At 35.5% G+C, this 20,762-nt stretch overlaps 1 protein-coding gene across 1 annotated transcript in view; it reads right to left on the bottom strand.

The window, feature by feature from the left end:
• The window catches only part of DCC (DCC netrin 1 receptor), a 1,009,790-nt gene that overhangs the window by 376,744 nt on the left and 612,284 nt on the right, over window positions 1–20,762 (bottom strand). The window contains exons 6-7 of the mRNA XM_054583674.1: window positions 9,677–9,831; window positions 7,294–7,414 (exon numbers count right to left, since the gene is read on the bottom strand). Of these exons, the coding sequence (XP_054439649.1) occupies window positions 7,294–7,414; window positions 9,677–9,831 (276 nt within the window). The remainder of the gene's footprint in view (window positions 1–7,293; window positions 7,415–9,676; window positions 9,832–20,762) is intronic.

Genomic DNA, 20,762 nt, shown 5'->3' with positions numbered 1-20,762 from the left:
TGCAATAACCAAGATGCTTCTTCTCCACTTCCCTATTATAATTAAAAAACATATATATAGAATAACATTCTCTGATGTGTTTACCACCAAAGTTTGATGTGATCAATATGTATGAATCCATCAAATCTTTTATACTGTATGAATTTATAGTTATTACGGCTTGAGGATATTTCATATTACTGTAGAATTCATTTCTAATTTCAAAGTCTGCCAGACAGTCATATCCCTTGATTAGTAGTGAGTTAGCTTCCTATTTGCAGCACATGCTGAACAGAGGACAAGGTGAATGACAAGCCTTTATTTGCTGAGAAATCTCTGCCGACATTAAACTGAAATGAGCAAGTCATTAAACTGATACAGTAAACCTTGCAAACCTTTGTACTGGCAGCCATTTTGAAACAGACCTTTCTCTTTCCCTTAACCTTGTCCACTGGGCTAAAAACCCTAAACTTTTGGGTATTGTCATTGAAATATTTGTTTTTTATTTTCTTTTTCATGGAGGATTGAAAAATATGCTAGAAATAAGCTATCGCCCTACCATTCCAATAAATGCCTGCTATTTTTCTTGAGACCAAACAACAGAAAACTTTGTAATCACTAACATTTGTGGAGCAATTTACGAGCTACGAACCCCTTCTACATATATTTATTGCATGAAACCCTTGAGATAATTATCTAGTGAATTTTATAGCTGAGGAAATGGAGACTTGGAAAGGTTAGGTAATATTGTCTAAGATTCTGTTCATAAATATATTCTCTATTCAAATATGCTATCAAATCTGTATAGGTAAACTAGAGAAGGACGGAGAGATTAGATATGTCCACATCTCATATACTAGATAAATATTATGTGGTAAAAGAACAAATGACTGATTTATGTCAAACTTGGGCTGTCATTGACCCCTCAAGGAAAGAATTACTTTGAGTGTCAACATTTCTCTAAGGAAAAGGAGACTTGAAGTAGAAAATAAAAGGTCACAGACTACCTCTCTCATTTATATCTTTATATTGACAAGCAAAACTAATTTTTCAGTGGATTGAATAAATTCATAATCATATATACTGAAGTTAAGAACTCCCTTAAAGAAATTAGTTTTGCATTCTTTAAGTTAAAGTTAATTACTAAGACCTGTAAAGGAAAATATTCTTGGAAAACTTATGAGCTAGAACATCCCTACATTGGAAGTATGCTCCAAAAATACCAAGTTGCACTTTTATTCATTTAGGCTCAATGATGGAACTCTAAAGATAATTTCTTTTAGTTTCATTGAACATTTCAATTCGTGTGACTGCTTTTCCAGTTTGAGTTCATCAATATACTAGTCCAGTACATGGAATTGACTCTTTTTAATTATTTACAGAACTGCAGGAACAATTTGATCCCACACTAAATATAACTGATCATTTAAATCTTAGTAATCTTTCTCCTATTGAGACAAAAATTCAACTTAATTGGCCACCACTGACTGAGACCAGATTAAGAAGTATATCCCTTTAGCTTTAGTTGCATTATCTTTTATAGTTGCTTACGTGCTATTATACTGATAAATTAAATTCTAACAGATCTTAAAGTGTTAAGACCAATTGTATAATTTTTCATTGATTCACACAATTTCACTGAAGTTACCATGTTAAAAGTCACCATTTAGTAAGAAATATTATAATTAGTTTCAGTTAATATAAAATTATATGGATGTGCATACAAATATTCATCTTGTCCATTTGGATTTCAAGGTATTCTCATATTGATAGGGAACAACTTACAAAAACAGATGCAAATGACTTCTGATTTTATGCCTTAATGTTCATGCCCGGACTTAAATACATTTGCTAATTTTAGGCTCTATAACATACTGCCTTAATAAAATGTTTAAAATTCAACATCATTTCTAATCAGTAATCTTTTCCAGACGAGGGGAGTTCACATTTTTCTAAATGACTAACCAATATACTCGTATTTCCCCTCCCATAGTGGGAAATCCTACTTTGTTATAATATTGAAGGATAGAAGATCAAACCAGCATTAGAATATATTCAATACGAATGTAAGACACATAAACCATATTTATTCCGTAGAAAGCATGATACGGTATCTTGCACAAACAAAGCTACATTTAGGGAATATTTATAATAAAATCTCTTCACTTGTAATCAAACAGCCTTTTGAACATAATAGTTAATAAAGGATATATTATTTCTTCTCATAATAACCTTATTCTATCCTCATCCATTTCTGTCATTAAATCTAAAATATTCCAGACTACATATGCCATGATCATAGCTGCATTCCCAGTTCCCTGTCCCTCAATTTTCCTGCCTAACAATCAGATATTTCTGCTTTCCTTTCATGGTGGACTGTTTCCCCAAAGCTGAATGGTACTCAGAAGCTCGAACCAGGAGAACTAACTGACTGAGTTAAACCAAATTAACTCAGAGATAACTACTACCTTATATCCACTTACCCTTTCTGTCTTGCTCCTTACTCTCCTCCTCCTCGGCACCAGAAAATTGCTAACTCCCCCGCCCCAACACGAGCTACAGAGACTTTTTAATTTAATTACCACCTACCCAAAATTTGGTTTACTGGATAGTGACTCAAGGGTAATTAATTGATTTACATCTGTTGTGCCAACTAGATTCTAACATACTGCCTACCTGGCTTGCAAATCTGTCTGCTGAAACTTATTCTTGGGACAACTAACATATTGATTCTTGGCACTTTTTTGGATGGGTTATTTACAGAATGGTGGACTTGGAGCTATAGTTAGTCTCTTTTATTTGGAAAGGGGATACATTAATCCAGTGGTCCCCCTATTTGGCACCAGGGACCAGTTTCATGGGAGATAATTTGTCCATGTACTGGTGGGGGTGGGTTTCAGGATAATCCAAGTGCATTACATTCTTACTGTGTGTCCTGGTTCCTAACAGACATGGACTGGTATCAGCTCATGGCCCAGGGGCTGAGGACCCCTGTCTTAACCAATGGGTCCCTGCACGAAAATAAATACCACGTGTTTTGCTGTGCATAATGCACCCCATGCATGATGCACACCCACATTTTTGTGTACATTGTACATGGGATTATGTAATCATTATACCCATGTATAATGTGCATCCTTATTTTTCCCTCAAAAATTTGGGCAAAAAAGTGTACATTATATATGGCAAAATATGGTTAGATAAAATAAATAACAATAAAACATTTCCTCAGTTCTTAGAAGAGATTAATAGGCAATACAAGTGATATAAATCAGTTAAGCTATTTTAACTTGCATTCATCACCACTTATATAATATAGTCAAGTATGTTTGGTATATATGCAAAGTCTTCTTAAACTTTTAGGAGGCCATTGTCTGTGTGTGCAAGTGTGTATGTAGTAGGTATATACAAAGAGATAGGCAGCAGTTTGAGACTGTATATAGTGGTACAGTGTTAGAAATATACATTATTGATAGAAGTTCTTATAGTGTAATTTTTTTTAAATGCCATTGAGCTTCTTTATCTTTATCCAGAGGAAACCAGGTATATATGTTACGTGTTACAGTGCACACATTTCCATATTTTTCCCAAACTAACTTTCCAAAGGGAAAAATAAGCCCCTAACTGAATTTAATTTAGTAGATTATGTTAAGTTCCTAAATCACTAATTGCTAAAGAGAGAAGAGCTAACTACATGTAAAAGACTGTTGAAACTTCATGAGGCTTATGCAAGTATGCCCGACGCTGGCCCCTGGTTCCCGGCAGTCACAGTGTGTGCTTCAGCAGGAAGCAGGCTGCCGTGGGTGCCCAGAGGAACTCGGCTGCAAGCCTGTGGCCAGGCCCGAGCTCAACAGCTGGGTAATGTGGGCCCACAACGTGCCTCCAAATACATGATGGCTGTTGATTGTTGAACTTAAACAGAGAGGGCTATGTTCATCCTACCATGGTGAGCTTCAGTGCTGAATTTACATCCTAGCTGGTCTCTCCACTGTCTGTGCATGCAGCATCTCTGAGGAATTGGGGAGGCATTATTTGAAGAGCTGATTGAATAACCCAGGGAGAAGTAATCCATCATTTATAAGTGGGGGGGCATGTGAGAGAGTCACCATGGTGTCCTGTCATGCTTTCAGATTTTTGTCTTTATTTCCTTTTACTTTCATTCTAATCCAATGCCAAGTATAATACACACTGACCAAGAGTGCAGAATCTACTGATGACACTTCACCATATAGATAGGAGAAGAATGAAGTATCAAGATTCCCTGAGGCTTATCCTAGCGGGAAGTAAATGATGTTTCTGCCCAGGGGAAGCTCGCTTTTTTATGGTCACATCGACCAAGTGAATCAGAGCCCAAGTGAAATGTAAGGCACTGCTAATAAAGGGCTACCTGTTGGTAATGTGTAAGTGAGGCTGAATACTATAATTGGTTTATTGAATAGCCTGATCTAGTGGAATATTATAAGGAAATAGTTTTATTTTCTCTTAGCCTCTACTTTCAAAGACACTCTGTCAGATCTTTCTTAGCTCTGATAGCAACTTGGGACACACACATACACATGTGAGATCTAAATCAAACATTAACTAAAGTTCAATTTACAGTTTCTTCCCATATCCAAGAGTAGGGCTGAGACCAGAAATGGGGAAGGGATAGTGGGACTATCTGTCACCTGCCTTTTTCAGTTTCTTTGATCTATCCCCCACCCCATCCTCATTTATGGCTTTTCCAGGGTCAGAGAAGAGAGGATGGATTTAGAGTAAAGAGGCACAGGCTGTTTTTCTCAACTTGTGCTCTTAGAAGTTGACAGTCACGGAAGGTTTCTGCATGCCTCTCTTTGCGAGGCAGGTCACCTCCACCTTAAGAATCCCTCACTGGATCATCCCTGCAACAGGCCAGGTACAGTCTGGCTGACCTTACACACCACTCCCCCAGTCCAGCTCCACCCCAGAAAGTGGCCCTCTGATCTTCTGGTTGGATTAGGCTCTGCAAGCAGGACCTCTTGGGCAGGGTCCTTCTGAGATGACTTCAGCCCTGCTTTCTTCCTGTGAGACTCACACCCTTTTTCTTCCCAAAGGTGAATGAAGAACTTTCCCCCCTTTCTTTCCCTGGCATTGTGGGCAGCTCCAGACAGTTCTCAATCAAAATAAGTTGTCATTTCCCATTTTTGCAAGCAATCCTAGTACCTGCCCCCCCGCCGCCCCCGCCAATACACACACACACAATCTGTTCAATGGGTTTTCTTAGTGTCTCTACAACTTGACTTGTGGGGAAGAAAACACCTGGATCGTTTCTGATCCTAGGAATTCTAGCACTTCAGAGAATCCTCCATCCTTATGGGCCATTGACTCTAAGAGGATCACTGGGATTTTTTGTTCAGTTCCAACAAATCCAACAAAAAAAATGCATCTTGTACTCTCTTTAGATAGCAGCACAATTTACAATAGCCAAGTGTTGGAAGGAACCTAAATGCCCATCGGTAGATGATTGGATCAAAAAATTATGGTACATATACACAATGGAATACTATGCAGCAGAAAGAAAAAAAAAGAACTATTAAACTTTGTGACAGCATGGATGGAACTAGAGAGCATTATGCTAAGTGAAATAAGCCAGGGGGCAAAAGACAAATACCATATGATCTCACCTATAAGTGGAACCTAACTAACAATACAAAGATGCAAGGAAAATAAGACCAGTAACACTGAAAGGAAAAGAAACCAACAGAGACAAGAGGGAAGGAGGGAGGGGGGGCAGGGAAAAGGAAGGGAAGGGGAAAGTCAAGGAACATATAGCAAGGACTCATGGACAAAACCAAAGGGGAAGGATTGAGGGAGGGAGACAGGGGAGGGGGCAAGTGAAAGTGGTGGCGGGAAGGCAGAGACAAATGTATTTGAAAAAAATTAATTAATTAATTTAAAAAAGAAATACGGAATTACTTACCTTGCATTTTCCTCAGCTTTTTGGCCATAACTGAACATCATGTTAACTAGGATTTTCTTGTTTTGTGACTTGACTAGCAGCCAGTACTAGCATAAATGTGGCCATATTGTCATTACAAATGAGATGACCCATAGTTTTTAAACCATGGCTCACAATAGAGAACTTGAGTTTAGGGATTCCTTTTCTCCTACTTATCTGTTACTGTTTTAGCAGCAGAGAATGTACTCAGTCACACAAATGAAGTCACACTTACACTTAGAGCACATTAAGTGGAGAGAAAAGTAGTCTATCAGAGAAATTGGTGATCTTGAACAGAAGTTAATTATCCCTTTTTATCCCTAGATAATTCTTTTACTCATCTGGGACTGTTGCTTTTTTGTTTCAATAAAAAAAAAAAAAGAGAAAGTGATCATTGTGAGCATTATGAAAGTCTAAGATTCTTCAGATAACTGATCAGAGAGGCACAAAATATAATTCCTTGATAGCCACTTAAGTGATTGAAGCCAAAGAAAGACTATGTCTCATAAATTCCAGCTACTTTCTACTAAACTTACTACAGAAGAAAATTAAGAAAAAAGTGAGTCATATCTAGAGGAAGAAATTGGACTAAAAGACTTGAAATTAACATAATCAATAGATGATATGAAAACTTTTCATAGAAGATATTAATATTTTAAAGTATTTGAATCTATATAAACAATGTTTCAGTCCCTTCTTTTAAAAAGAAGAAAAATATTTTGACCTTGTTTAATATAACAAACCTTTGAAGCAGCTAACAAGATTTTTTTTAAATCTTTTTGTTTGTTTTCTTTTGTTTTCCTTATAGGAATTTTATTGTTAGAGGGATATTACATGGCATATCTAATAGAGATTTATTCTACTATATTAAACCTCCAAAAAGACTGTAGAATAAAATTAAAATTTTATCAGTTATAGAAAAAAGGACAATTTATCAAAATCTGTTTTAAAGAAAAAATATTTTTATGTTCAAGAAATTATTTCTATTTTTCTACCAAGTTCCACTGATTTAAGACTATATACAAGTATATGTGTGCATACATATATGTTTGTTCATGAACGTGTGTGTGTATGTACACACACATAAACATATAATGATATAAAACACTGAGAAAAAAGGCAGGTTTGTAAAGATGGCTGTATCTTATGGGGTAGATATATATAAATAAATAGATGAATTTATACACACACACATAAAATTTGCTAGAAAAAATAATACCATCAATACACAAATTTGTAATTTGACTAAGTAAATAATTTCAAGCTGACTTTGAGAGATAGGGGAAACAAAATAGATTTTACAAATAGACCTTGAATAACTAACTACAGGCCCCAGAGCAAAGTTTTCCTCATCTTACCAGGCTTAGGGACAATAAGCTGTACACTGGTCTGGGCATTTCCAGCCTCATTTTCAGCCACACATTGATAAAAGCCTTCATCCGACTTTACCACTCCAAGGATACGTAAGTTGCTTCCTCCCTAGGGAGAACAAAAAGCAAAAATGAAATATTTTATAAAGCAACAAAACTCAAAGTCAGAAAATGAACATAAACAAATTTTAATAAAACTTCACAGAAGAAACAGGGAGGGAGGCAGTGAGCTTTCCCAGCCTCACACATATGTCCTGTGTCACTTAGGAAAGTTGTAGATTCCCAACATTATGCTAAATCCAAGGCATCGATTTAACCTAGTTGTGCAATGAAAAATATGTTCCCCAAAATATACATGGTCCTCAATGTCTAAATAAGTAGTAAACAGAAAACTCTCCTATTAGGTACAGGAGAAGCAAAGGTCAGCAACAAAAGAAATCTCATTCTTTTATTTGTTACTGAAAGAAGCTCAGGTTCAGCAGCTGCTGGAGGAAAAAAAAAAACACAGAAAGAAACAAAAACGCCTGTCTTTGCAGTTTCTGAAGGACAAAAAAAAATCTAATTTAGATATTTTCTGGAATTGTTTATTGAGAAAAAGTAACTGAAAATTCTCTTAAAAGTTTAATTGCTTTCTCATGTACCCTTTTCAGAATTTTGAAGGGGTCATGGTGGATATTTTATACCCACAGCATCTTGTTATACAGCCAAAATGTTCCACCTTCAGTAATCAGTAAATTAAATACAGCAACATTATTTTTTTTCTTTTATATAAACTGAGCCCCCATCTTTTTCAAGAATGGATGATAAAATGGTCTAGAGATAGCACTTAATTATACTAACTCAGTTTATCTTGATAAGAATTAGTTCAGTAAGTAAAACCTGTTAAATCACTTTCCCTGAAGTCATTAAGAGATAAATATTACCTCGTGGGGAATTCTTAATTGTTTTTAGTGTCTTGTAGTCAATTCTCAGCTGATGTAAAATTCTTTGATAAAGCTGACTAACTTCTAATTAAAAATTCTCATAGAAGTTACTGTTTGTACTAAATGTTATGTGTGTGTTCAACAGACAATGGCTCTGATTTCTGGAGTGATTGGGGAAATGTTCAATGTGAATAGGGCTCCTACCACACATTTCCTTCTTACCTTAAGAGAAGAAACACTTAAATAGGTTGGCTGTAATGAGTCATGCTGGGAGAAAGATTATTCAAACTGTAGAAAAATATAAATGTTGCATTTTATCATGTGTCCTTAAGGGCACTGAGCAATTTCCTTTACGTGTGAATAGCACATATATTAGGCATATACAACCAGTTGCCCCATGGCAGGTCATTTTTAATTCAGTGGTAGTAGAAATAGCATTGCACTTAAGAGGAACTAATGGATTTGCGTGGCGTTCAAAAGTTAAAATTTGTTCCCTTTCTTCCTCTATTCCCAACCAATTAAACAAATGCTACTAAAAGCAAAAATGCTAAGTGGTGATACAAGTGATCAAGATATGTTTTACGGATTTATTCCTTGAGAACTCTTGTCGTAAAACATAATGCATGCACAAAGAGATTATGGAGGTTCCTGCAAGCTGGCTGATCCTGGAAGACAATGATAACCTGCTCCTAAAGGAGGATTTTCATAGAGCGTTTTCAAATGAGCAAAGGATTCTATTGGTAACAGCCAAAGGAACAATAATAATGATCGGTATTGAGCACTCACTATGTACCAGGACAACAACTCAGTGAATATGATACCATTATCTGTATTATCTCCCACAAGGATAGGGACAGAGAGTGCACTGAAACTTAAAAGTAAACAGGAACTATTGGTTTTAGTTTTAATTCTTTCTAATGTTCAGAATTATAAAGCCATGTCAACTCTGGCTTCTCACTACTGCCATCAACTGCCACCATCGCCACTGTCATGGAAGATCAGTGGGTCTAACCTGGAAGGAATCTGTCAGTATTATCCAAGTAAGACTATCATAATTATAAGTAGCACATCTTGTTGGAACTTCATTATAGTGGATGTAAGTCACAGATGTTACAGATTTCATATAGTTTCATATAGTCTAGAAAAAGGTACTAAACTCTGTTCTCGCAAGAGCCAGCAATGAGAACTCTTGGAAATATAGTCTTAGGCCCTCTGTTTTTTATGTATTTAAGACCTTGTTTGTTAACAAAAGAAGGGTTTGGGCTCTTTGATCACTCTTTTTCAGCTCAAAAGTCTAAATCTAGAAAGTCATTTGCTTTGTTCAGACAATTTTCTTAACACATCATTAAAAAGCACAACAGGAACTTTCTCCCCAGGACAGGAAAACAATGGAAAACATAGCAAACAACGAATGGGATTGGAAAGCTAATATGAAAAAAGGTAATTACCACTATCTGAAAATAATCACTAGGAATGACCACATCTCCATTCTTCATCCAATTCACAGTGGGCACAGGCTTCCCCGATACTGCACATTCAAACTCAATATCCATACTTTCATAGGCATAGAGGTTGGAAGGATGATTTAAAAACCAGGGCGGAACTGCAAAGACAGAAAACAAAAGTGAGTGGGTGGAGATGTGAATTTGCGTTCTAAGGTTTTCACTGAGTTCGAAACACTGCTCTGGGATAGAAAATATTTGTAATTCAAATAACTCCCCTAAACCCTCAGTTTGGTATACAAGAACTACTGTAGAACGCATCTACTCACCTATTCATCTGTCTCCACTACCACCACCAACTGCAGTAAAACATTTCTTTTTACCACATGCAGTAATGGCATTTTGCCACAAGAAAAGAGAGAAAAAAACAGTTTTGGAAAAAAAATTACATAGAATAAACATTTTGAATAGCCAAGTATTGCATTTACATACAATTGACCTACATAGAGGACATTGAGAAAGTACATAAAACTATGGAAACTATGCTGATAAAGTAAATAAACAAGCTGATAGGAGTGAGACAACCCTGTATATAAAATAACAAAGCTCAGTTGTTTCTGTAATTCTAGTTTCATTAGAGTTTAGTTAATGGGATGGACTCATTCCCTGTTGAAACTGGCTGTGGTTAATAAGGTACAAAAAATGACTCTCATCTTTACTGTGGGCACATTCTTATTGTTCTAGCAATTTGTATTATTATTTTCTCAGCATGGTATGTGATATATTAATTTCACGTCTTAATTACCATAATACTAGTTACTCTATAATAGAAATTTGCAATTGAAACAAAATTACAAATATAACACACCTTTGCTAATGACTCTCTCAGGCTTGGTCCCTTAAAACCCTGCCTAGCAGAGGGATTTTTTAAAACGTAATGTTCATCCTCTTCCACTGGGATTCCTACGGGGCTGTCAGGTTTAGATATTCATATTGCCTGAGACCCAGCTTAAATTCACAGTAAAGTAGATGCCTTCACCTTTTTTTCACTTAGGACATAGATATGCATTATTAGTAGCCATCTTTAAAGTTAGACTGTATTTTTTGTCATTTATGCTGTTATGCTTAATAAGTAAGGAGTGCCAATTTTTGCTCCTTTGAGTAACTGCCATAGTTTTCTCTTTGCAACCACAATCAGCAAACGAACCCCCCACTGATGTCAAAGTGAATTTACAGTCTTTGATGGGAAAGCTAGAAGAAAGCTCCCAAGATTCAAGTTCTAGTTGGATTGTGTTCCCAGTTTTATCACAGATTTTGATCAAGTGTACATTCACTAGCCAATATCCAGTGTTTATTGAGAACTGACCATGAACAATTTTTCAGTCTCAGTCCTTCATAATTTTAATATTCACCACAACTCTCTGAGGCAGCCTCTCTTATTCCCATTCTACAAATGAAGAGACTAAGCTACAAGGTACTAAGGAAACTTTCTCCAAATCACACGGCTTGTAGATTGTGGAGCCAAAGAGTCCGAATCTCCTGCCTACATTCTACACTACTTTGACATAACGGTCTCTTTTGCCACTTGAGAACTCCAGTGGAAGGGTAACTCACTAAAATTCTCAGAGCCTCACAAATAATGAAGATAAACAATTAGAAGCATTAAAAGACACACTATCTTGTTTATTCTTGTTTTCCTTTTAAGTTCTTTCCTGGTGCCAAGAAAACTGCCCGAGTCTGTCTACCCTTCATGTTCACGTTCATCAGATTCCCTGCAATCATTTATGCCTATACCAGAGTTTTCAAAATTTGGGTGACATCTATTAGTGAATCTTGAAATTACTTTATGAGGTTGCCACCAAGCTTTAAATATATTTGTACACTATTAAATACCCATACATAAATACATACAGTACATGTGTACATATGTGCATATTAACTGATGATGTGTGTGTCACCCCAATGCCACCCTAATACATTAAAAAAAGGACTTAGGCAATAAAAAGTATATTTTTACCCTTTGTCGTGGCAGTATTAGTATAAGATGATGAGGAAGAGTTTAAAGTGTTATAGAAAATATATCTACAATATTATATTATTTATCATTCTGGAAAATACAATGAGTAATGAGGAAAAAATAAAGAGCAAAGAATAACATAGCTTGGTTGGTTGGAGGAAAGACTGGGTGTTTGTTACTTTGGATAACTTGCAGAAATAATTCTCCTCTGAGCAAAAAGAAATAAAATATTTACAAAGCTGAGATGGGGTCTTAAAGATATCTCAATATATAGCCCTGTATTGGATTAGAAATTAGGTAAAAGCTTTGGATCCTTGCTTTTAGATAATGCTTACCTCAACTGGTACCAGTTTTTCTCAGCTTATCTAGCCACTCATCCTTTATACAACCTATGGATCAATTTAACGATTATACCTGGCCCTTTTCTAATCTAAAATATTTGTTTATTTTATTTCTTATCCTGAACTGTTTTCCATTTCATCTTGAGTCTAGACAGCCTACTATTCTTCATGAATCCACTTCTTCAAAACGGAAGTGCTGATCTTTTTACTTTGTAAAATCTTCTCTCCTTTCAGAAAAACTGTGGTACTAATTTTACCAATTTTATAAGCACTTGATGTGGTTACCTTAGCATTAGTTTGTAACTTCTTGGGGGAAGAGGTGATAACACATGAACATGAAATCAATATATTGCTTAATGTAATTTTTATCATAATGCTATTCTAAGAGAAAGAGGACAAATGAAGTTTACCCAGTTTTATCTTCTTATTTGATCTCTATCTTTTTCTGTGATCAACAGGCTAAGAGCTATTCATCCCATTTTATGACTGCTTCCTTGTATTTAGGACCAACATATAATAATTGTGTTATATCTTTCACATCTCTGGAGAGCTATGTTCGCAATAAAATTGAAATGGGACTAAAGAGTGAACATGGCTTATCAATGGCCGTGGGTACGTTTCTCCAGCATTTTTCTGATCATGGATCCCTGCATGGAGTTTCATTTCTCATGTGATATAATTTCTATTTATTCTCTATAAGGAACTCAAATACCCCCTCTCTTCCTTGAAATTCTGTCTTTCATGAAGTTGGCAATGGATTTTCCTGCTCCTTGAAGTGCTCTCTCTGTGCACAATTTTTATACCATTTATTATTTAAGATATCACATGTATCATTATTTGCTAGCTAGACAGTAATTCTTAAAGATGGGGCCTGAAGCATATGCTTTTTCTTTTAAGTCCCTTCGACGATTCCATAGTGCCCTCTCTTGCACTCTAGTAGAAGAAATGATTTCAGTACTTTAAACAGTTTGGTGGGCAGCAATTTCTTAATGACTTAATAAAATTTCATTAGTTTTGAAATTTATCACATTGTTCCATTTACATAATATTAATCCTTTTTAGAAAATTCCTTGACATACACGTACACTGCTACAACAATTTCAGAGAAGGTACTGATTTTCCTTATACTTTCCTTCTTTGGATAAAATAAAATTCATGGCTAAAAATAAATTAGCCACATTTTTTTCATTGTTATTCTATTACATTTGTCCCAATTTTCCCCCTTTGCCCTCCTCTACCCACTTCCATCAGATGTTGGTTTCTCAGGATCTTCTCAAGTACTTATAATATATATAAGATCATTCTTTTTAATTTGAGAGCTGAAGGAAAAAGAAATAATGACTAATAATCAACAGAAACATAGAAAAATACAATCTTGTTCTTAAATGTGCTTATTATACTTAGAATTGACTAATAGATGGAAGATACCTCTAAACTATAATAACGAGAATTGTACAACTAAAGCTTCAATTTGGGTAAAAGTTTTCTCTAAGTTTATTTGTTTTTCTAAGTTTCTATGCAGTGACAGGCCAAAGGGTTTTGTAGAGTAAAATTTCTTCCATAGTTTCAGTCCCCAAATTTAAAGGACTTGAGAGAGTCCTACCTACACAACCTAAATAGTATTACGGGTTTTATTTCACATAATAGATGCCTCATAAATATTTTTAATAATGTCCCATACTGCTCCCTAACTCATCTTCTACACCATTTTACTTTTAGATAAGTTATTTAGCTATTCTTTTCCAGTTATTTAGGTACATAATAAATGTGGATCAATTTTACAATAGGGCTCTAATATACATGATTAATACTCTCTATATTACCTTGACTTTATGAAGACTCCATGCATTCTAAAGACCTACTACATCTCTTTGAAATTGTAAAGTTATGTTTAAGTTATTCAGATGGTTTAAATGAACAATGGGCAGCAAAATCAATCTAGTGAATGATAAAGAACCAAGCAAAAGCACAGATCAGTGAGATGTTTTTGGGAGGAATATAAAAATTGCATGATCCTAGAGTGGCTGCATTTTTACTGTGAGAACAGTGGGCAGCCAGCTTGTTTCCCTGGAGCAAAACACTTGTCTCTGTCTCTCCAGGTTCTTTGCAGTTAGTTAATTTGGGTTGAAATAGTGGACATAAGCCTATTGGTCTTCTGTTGAATGCACATATCTGAAGAAAGTGACAGCACCAAATACCTAAAATCTATTTGGTGGCAATTTGGGCTACCTCTATATCCATTATATTATATGGATAATCATATGGACATTATGGATTATATGGTTATTATATGGATAATGGATATGTCCATTATCTATATCCATTAAACATGGATTCTTTTAAGCTCAGTTAGTTTATCAACAGATAATTTTACTTTAAGGAGCCATAGTTTCATATGTAATCATATTCATATTACTACAGAGGAAACAATCTGGTATTGAATGTAAGTTTAGAGATAATGTGTCATAGGATGGAAACTATTCCACATAAATTCAGGCTTCCATGTTAAATATACATGAACTAAATCCTTGTTTATGTAATAATATTTCTAATAGACTGCTCAATTTATAGATTAGAATTTGTTCTCTCATTTTATAGTTTCGGTTCCTCCTGTACCAATTATTATTGTCCAAGCAACTCTCTTTTAGCTAACTTGATCACTAAATGCATTATCCTCCTTCTCCATTTTTTTTAAAACAGATACTAAGTGATGTATCTCTGCCTAATCCAACACTTCTCTTCAGGCTTATTCTTATGGGACAAGTAACTTGAAACCTGCTGAATATTTCTCTCTAGTTTTCTCTTTCCTACCTACACACCTGTCCTCCCCCATAGGGCTGGTTGTTGAAATTTGCATTTCATTCTCTATTTAAATTGTTTCTCACACATACCAGTCTGTACTCTTCTAAAAAATTAGGTTGGGTGAAGTTGGGTTCTACCTTTAAATGACTAGAATGTATTCCATATTGGAAATAAAACTACACTTAAGTCGTGTTCTATTAATATTGACTGGGGCTGCCACTGCTGTAGGGAAAAATGTTTTCTTTTTTTAGCTTCAAATTTTATTCTTAGCATTTTCTACTCAAAGAGGTATTTCGATGTTGCCTGACAGTGATTGTTTCTAGAGAGAATGAGAAAGAGAAAGACAGAGAGAGGGGGGAGATGTGTGTGTAGGTGGGGGGGAGAGAGAGAGAGAGAGAGAGAGAGAGAGAGAGAGAGAGAGAGAGAGATGTTGTTTGGGTCCTGCTAATACCTGCCAGAATGTGCACTACTTTTTTCCTGACATATTGGTAAGCCTAAGTGATAAATACATCATTACTGAAAACTACATGACAGAAAAACAGGTGACTCAACAGCAATTCATGCCATTGTAGCGTCAATCTGAATGTGAATTCACTAAGCTATTTACTTCTTAAGGACAGGGATTGCTTTGATCTATTTTTGTGTGTTCAAGGCCAAGCAGGGGATAGGTGTTAATAAATTATTTATTAGACAAACAAGCATTGGTGTATATCAGTGTTCCTAGGCCAAACTCTTGAGATTCAGTCATTTCCTGGTTTTGAATGAGTAATAACTGTGGAAAAGTTAGATGAGAAATACATTAAAGACAAAACAGTGTACTTTCCCCCTACAATTACTACTAATTACAATAATATAATAGAGAAGTATTAAACTATAAGCTATTCTTCCATAACTGGCAAAGATGATATTTCAATCATCTCAGAAAGATAAAAATTTTAGATCTTTTGATTTTATTCTCTAAATCCCATTAGTACCTCTTATTGACAGCACAATATGACCCCCCCAACTTTTTTCCTTCTATCTAAAAATTCGTGTCTGTACGCAATGGAGATATAAAATATCTCACCATCAACCTTTATTTTCAAGTTCTTTATATGTGCTTGAAAACAATTTTAGGTATCTGCACACAATTATCTTTGTCCAAATAATCCCATTAGGCTTTCTCAGTTCCAGCTCTTTCTGTAATCAGGGTTGCTGCTTTCTAAATCCAGATTGAGCTTTTCTCTCTCTCTCTCTCTCTCTTATTCTGGAGCCTAGGACTAAACTGGAAGAATGATGTTGTGAGGCTCAAGCCACTGATAAAAATTATAGGAGAAATATCTCAAGGTTCTCATTCTATGTGCACACTGCTGTTACTGCCATGTGTTCAGAAACTTTATTTGTGTGCCAACAGTAGCTTAGTTTTGGCAACTCTCCAACAATTGTTGGGGTGTGTGTGTGTGCATTTCTATATGCTTCTATATAAACTATATGGTCAAAAATAAGAAGCTTCTGCATGACTAAAGAACATCAGCAAAATCAAAAGGGAGCCAACCATATGGGAAAATATACTTGCCAAAGATACCTCAAACAAGGGTTTGATCTCTAAAATATATAAAGAACTTATATGACTCCACTCCAGGAAGACAAACAATCCAATTAAAAAATGGGCAAAGGATATGAACAGACACTTCTCCAAGGAGGACATACAGTGGGCCCAGAGACATATGAAAGGATGCTCAGCATCACTGACCATCAGAGAGATGCAAATGAAAACCACAATGAGATCCCATTTCACAGCAGTCAGAATGGCCATCATAAACAAATCAACAAACAACAAGTGCTGGTGAGGTTGTGGAGAAACAGGAACGCTAGTACACTGTTGGTGGGAATGTAGACTGGTGCAGCCACCGTGGAAAGCAGTTTGGAATTTCCTCAAAGAGCTAAAAATCAAATTGTTTTTTGGCTTAGCAATTCCACTGCTGGGATTATACCCTAAGAATCCAAAACATCAATTCAAAAGAACCTAGGCACCCCAATGTTCATAGCTGCACAATTTACAATAGCCAAGTGTTGGAAGCAACCTAAGTGCCTAACACTAAATGAATGAATCAAAAAATTGTGGTACATTTACACAATGAGATACTACATAGCAGAAAGAAAGAAAGAAAGAAAGAAAGAAAGAAAGAAAGAAAGAAAGAAAGAAAGAAAGAAAGAAAGAAAGAAAAAGAAAGGGTTACTGCCTTTCATGACAGCATGATGGAATTGGAGAGCATTACGCTAAGTGCAATAAGCCAGGGGGTTAAAGACAAATACCATATGATCTCACTGTAAGTGGAACCTAATCAACAAAATAAACAAGCAAGCAAAATATAACCAGCAAGACTGAAATAAAAAGAACAAACTGACAATAACTAGAGGGCAGGTAGGAGGGGAATAATGGGGGAAAAGTAGGAGAAGGGTCATCAACGTACATGTATAAAGGGCCCACAGACAAAGCCAAAGTGGGGAAGGATTGAGGATGAGAGGTGGGGGTGGGTAGGGCAGGGGAAAGTGTTGGCAGGGAAATGGAGACAACTGTACTTGAACAACAATAAAAAATAAATTAGTAAAATGTCATTTATATACATAAATACAAAATTATACATCTATACATATATAATTTAGAAACATCTTTGTCTAATTTTCAATTTGAGCTGTGAAGGAATTGAAAATATGTTAAGAGAAGATAAAAATGTTAGCTCATATGTTGTATGTTGACAGGAAACAATAACTATATAAAAGAACCTACCCAGTTCTTAACACTACCTACTGACAGAAACTTGAGATACTATTTTCTCTTAGTCAAGTGTTTCTAGCATACCCTTTTGGTATTTGAAGTAAAAGATGTGGATATTTTAAAAGCCTAAGAAATGTTTCTGTCATGCATGAGAGCTATTTCTGTGTATACTTTAATGCTCATTGAAGAGGTACAGTAAATTACTTTAGAAAATTCATTTTTCAAGTTTATTGTTAGTATTGTAGTAGATGTTCTATAAGGGAATCCTTCAGCACAATGAACTGAGAAGATAATGAATTCTAACACATAACTAATTTCCCATCCCAAATACCTAATAAAATAAAAAGTAAGTCTCAGCATTCTCACACACACACACACACACATAAAAATCAACCACAGCAACCAAAGAAAAGAAAGTAGAGTCAATTGCAAAAAACGTATATCAAAACAGACATTTCTGGAGTTTAGCAGAAAGGAAGAGTAGAATTTAGTGCCTTATCTGTCTCTAAACCCCAGAAAATTGTCCCGAAGATTGGGGAAAAAGCTGAGTATTCTCAGCAATACCTCCAAACCTGGAGCAATGAAAAACCTAGGGCTGGCCTCATGGTTTTCCTTTACTGAGTGGGAAGTTGTAGTGGCTGTTAAAGACACACCCATGAGATGAAACTGACTGAGATGAATGCTCTTGGGCTACCACTGAAATCGGAGGAGAAGCCCTTCCCATACGGAAGAGAAAAGGAGACAGCACCCGCTAACAAAGCTGGGGCTTCTTGAAGAGACTGAATGCTGCTTCAACTGACTTTACTCCATTCTTCCTGGTTATTAAAAAAATGCATAAAGCTGAAATACTCCACCTTTAAACAGGAGAACAGGTCTTAGGAAGGGTGGTAAATAAGTCTAGAAGTAACTTCTATGACACTAGAACAAATAGTGTCTGGACAGAGTCACTCACACATGAGCACTATAAAAGACATAATGGGAATATGGAAATATGCTACAGCCAATAACAATGAGAGAGAGAGGGGGAGTGAGGGAGGGAGAGAGACAGAGAGAGAAGGAGGAGGAGGAGGAAGAGAAGAAAACAAAGTACTCAATCCAGAAGAAAATATAAGGTTAAAATAGAAGGAAATTCCTCAGGTTGCTTCACACAGTAAATTCATTGAATATGAAAATAAATTCAATAGAACAAGGGGTCAAAGACTAGATGATAGAAGAACAGAATAAAATGGAAAGGGAAGTAGCAGACCTAAGAAAACAAATCAAAGACCAAAAAGGCATCATTAGAGAGCCAACACATAAATTAGAAAGCGTAAGTAACATAATTGACACCACTAAAACTCAAATTACTAACACAGCGGAGACTTGAGATAATCAGGGAATGCAGATGAAAAGGCAAAGGAACTAAAGTAATTAGGGCAGAGCTTGCACCAGAAAAAAAAGACAATCAAAGATGATCCAATATTAAGATAACTGGCATTATCGATGTAGCAAGCCCATATGGGAACAGAAGATATATTCACAGATAAAATAATAGGAAATTTTTCCTGAAAAATAAATACACATTTTCAGATTGCAAGACTATATATAGTGGTTTTGGGAAACTGAATATATAATTCTTAATAGTAACATATATATTTGAGCTATTGAACCTAGAGAATAATGAATTATTTGAACTTCCAGACAGAAAAATCAAAATCAAAATACATCTATGAGAGTTAAGGGGGAATTGGGTTTCCATATGGTAAAATCCAATGTCAGAAGGCAATGGAGCAATATTACCCAAGAATACTATATATGATCGTTTATTTACAAAACCACAGTTTCAACTATGAAAGTGCTCAGAAAATATACCACTTCTTAAGTGTTGGACAACAAAATCCAGGCAATTAATAGTACCCTCAAAATAAAATGTTAGGCATTGTGATAAAAGGACTGATGATAAGTTCATTTTAATACAGAAATAAATGTAAACACAATGGAAATAATGGTTGCTGAAGAGAATTTCATTGTTATATACCTGAACAGGGCATAACTAATACCATAACTACCAAAATCAGAAGATGGAAAAATGAGAAGATGAATAAGAATACTAATCCTTAATCCCTGTTATGAAAGATGAAAGAAGGATTTCATCAATCATGCCCTTAAATAAAAAATGAACTTAAAAAGATTAAGAACAGTCTGTAGTATGATTGCATTGTTATAAAATGTATTTCTACCTAACCATCCAACTATTTATATAGGATATATGAAATGCTGAAATTCGAGACTTTTATCTCACATGGGTTATTTTCACAGAATTAAAAGAGTGATTTTTATAAAACAATTTTTAGAAACAACTCTGGAAGGAAATATTCCAAGATGTCACAGTGGTTACAGAAGTATGGCTGTATCTCCTTTTCTTTTTTCATATTTTTAAAATTTCCAATGATTACAAAGATATTAATTAAAAATCTACCTTCTGGGAGAGCTCACCATTGTAGGGTTAAGTAGAAGAGCTCCTTCAAAATTCCAAGAGCTTGTGTGAAGAGTACATAGGTATAAATAGCAGGTAAACATATTTGCCTTCCTTTCCTTTTTCTTTTATCATTCTTCTCCCCTGCAGTTTAGGAGAACTTCAGAGAAACTCTGTAGCTGGTGACAAGACCACATACACCCTTAAGGGGTTTCTACCTCAAATTTGGTGAAGGGAGACGATACACAGGATGAACTGGGAAATCCTGCCTATAAGAAAAAGAAGAGTCTTGAACTCAGACTCCCAGTTTTGACTCTGCTGTCGGGCAGATGATGGATAGTGAGCACCTAACTTAACTTTTCTCGCTTTCAAAGTGTTTGTTACTTTGAAAATTTAGGAGATTAGTTGGGAATCCCTTTGTTCATATTCTTTGGGAGCCCTTCTTCAAGCGTTGCTGGGGAGGAGAGGGTTGTGATGTTACTTTCCCATCCTTTGATGCCTTCAGGACTGAGCACCCTGTTGATCGACTGTGTATACTAAGCTTCTGTCCTAACTTAAAGCTGCATAACAACATCCTCTGCTGCTAAAATGAAGAAAATAAATTAGCCCCAAGTTTTCTCCCAGGTTTCTCATTCTGAGTCCAACACTGTTCTGCACGAACAGTTTATATAGAGTTGACATTAAAAAAAACCAACAAAAAACAGGAAAAATGAAATTGT

The sequence above is a fragment of the Pteronotus mesoamericanus genome, unplaced genomic scaffold (assembly GCF_021234165.1).
Source record: "Pteronotus mesoamericanus isolate MK-2021 breed Mesoamerican mustached bat unplaced genomic scaffold, CSHL_Meso_final contig_74, whole genome shotgun sequence".
NCBI lineage: Eukaryota > Metazoa > Chordata > Mammalia > Chiroptera > Mormoopidae > Pteronotus > Pteronotus mesoamericanus.
The sequence above is the reverse complement of the archived record's forward strand: the minus strand, read 5'-3'. Positions and strand labels throughout refer to the sequence as shown.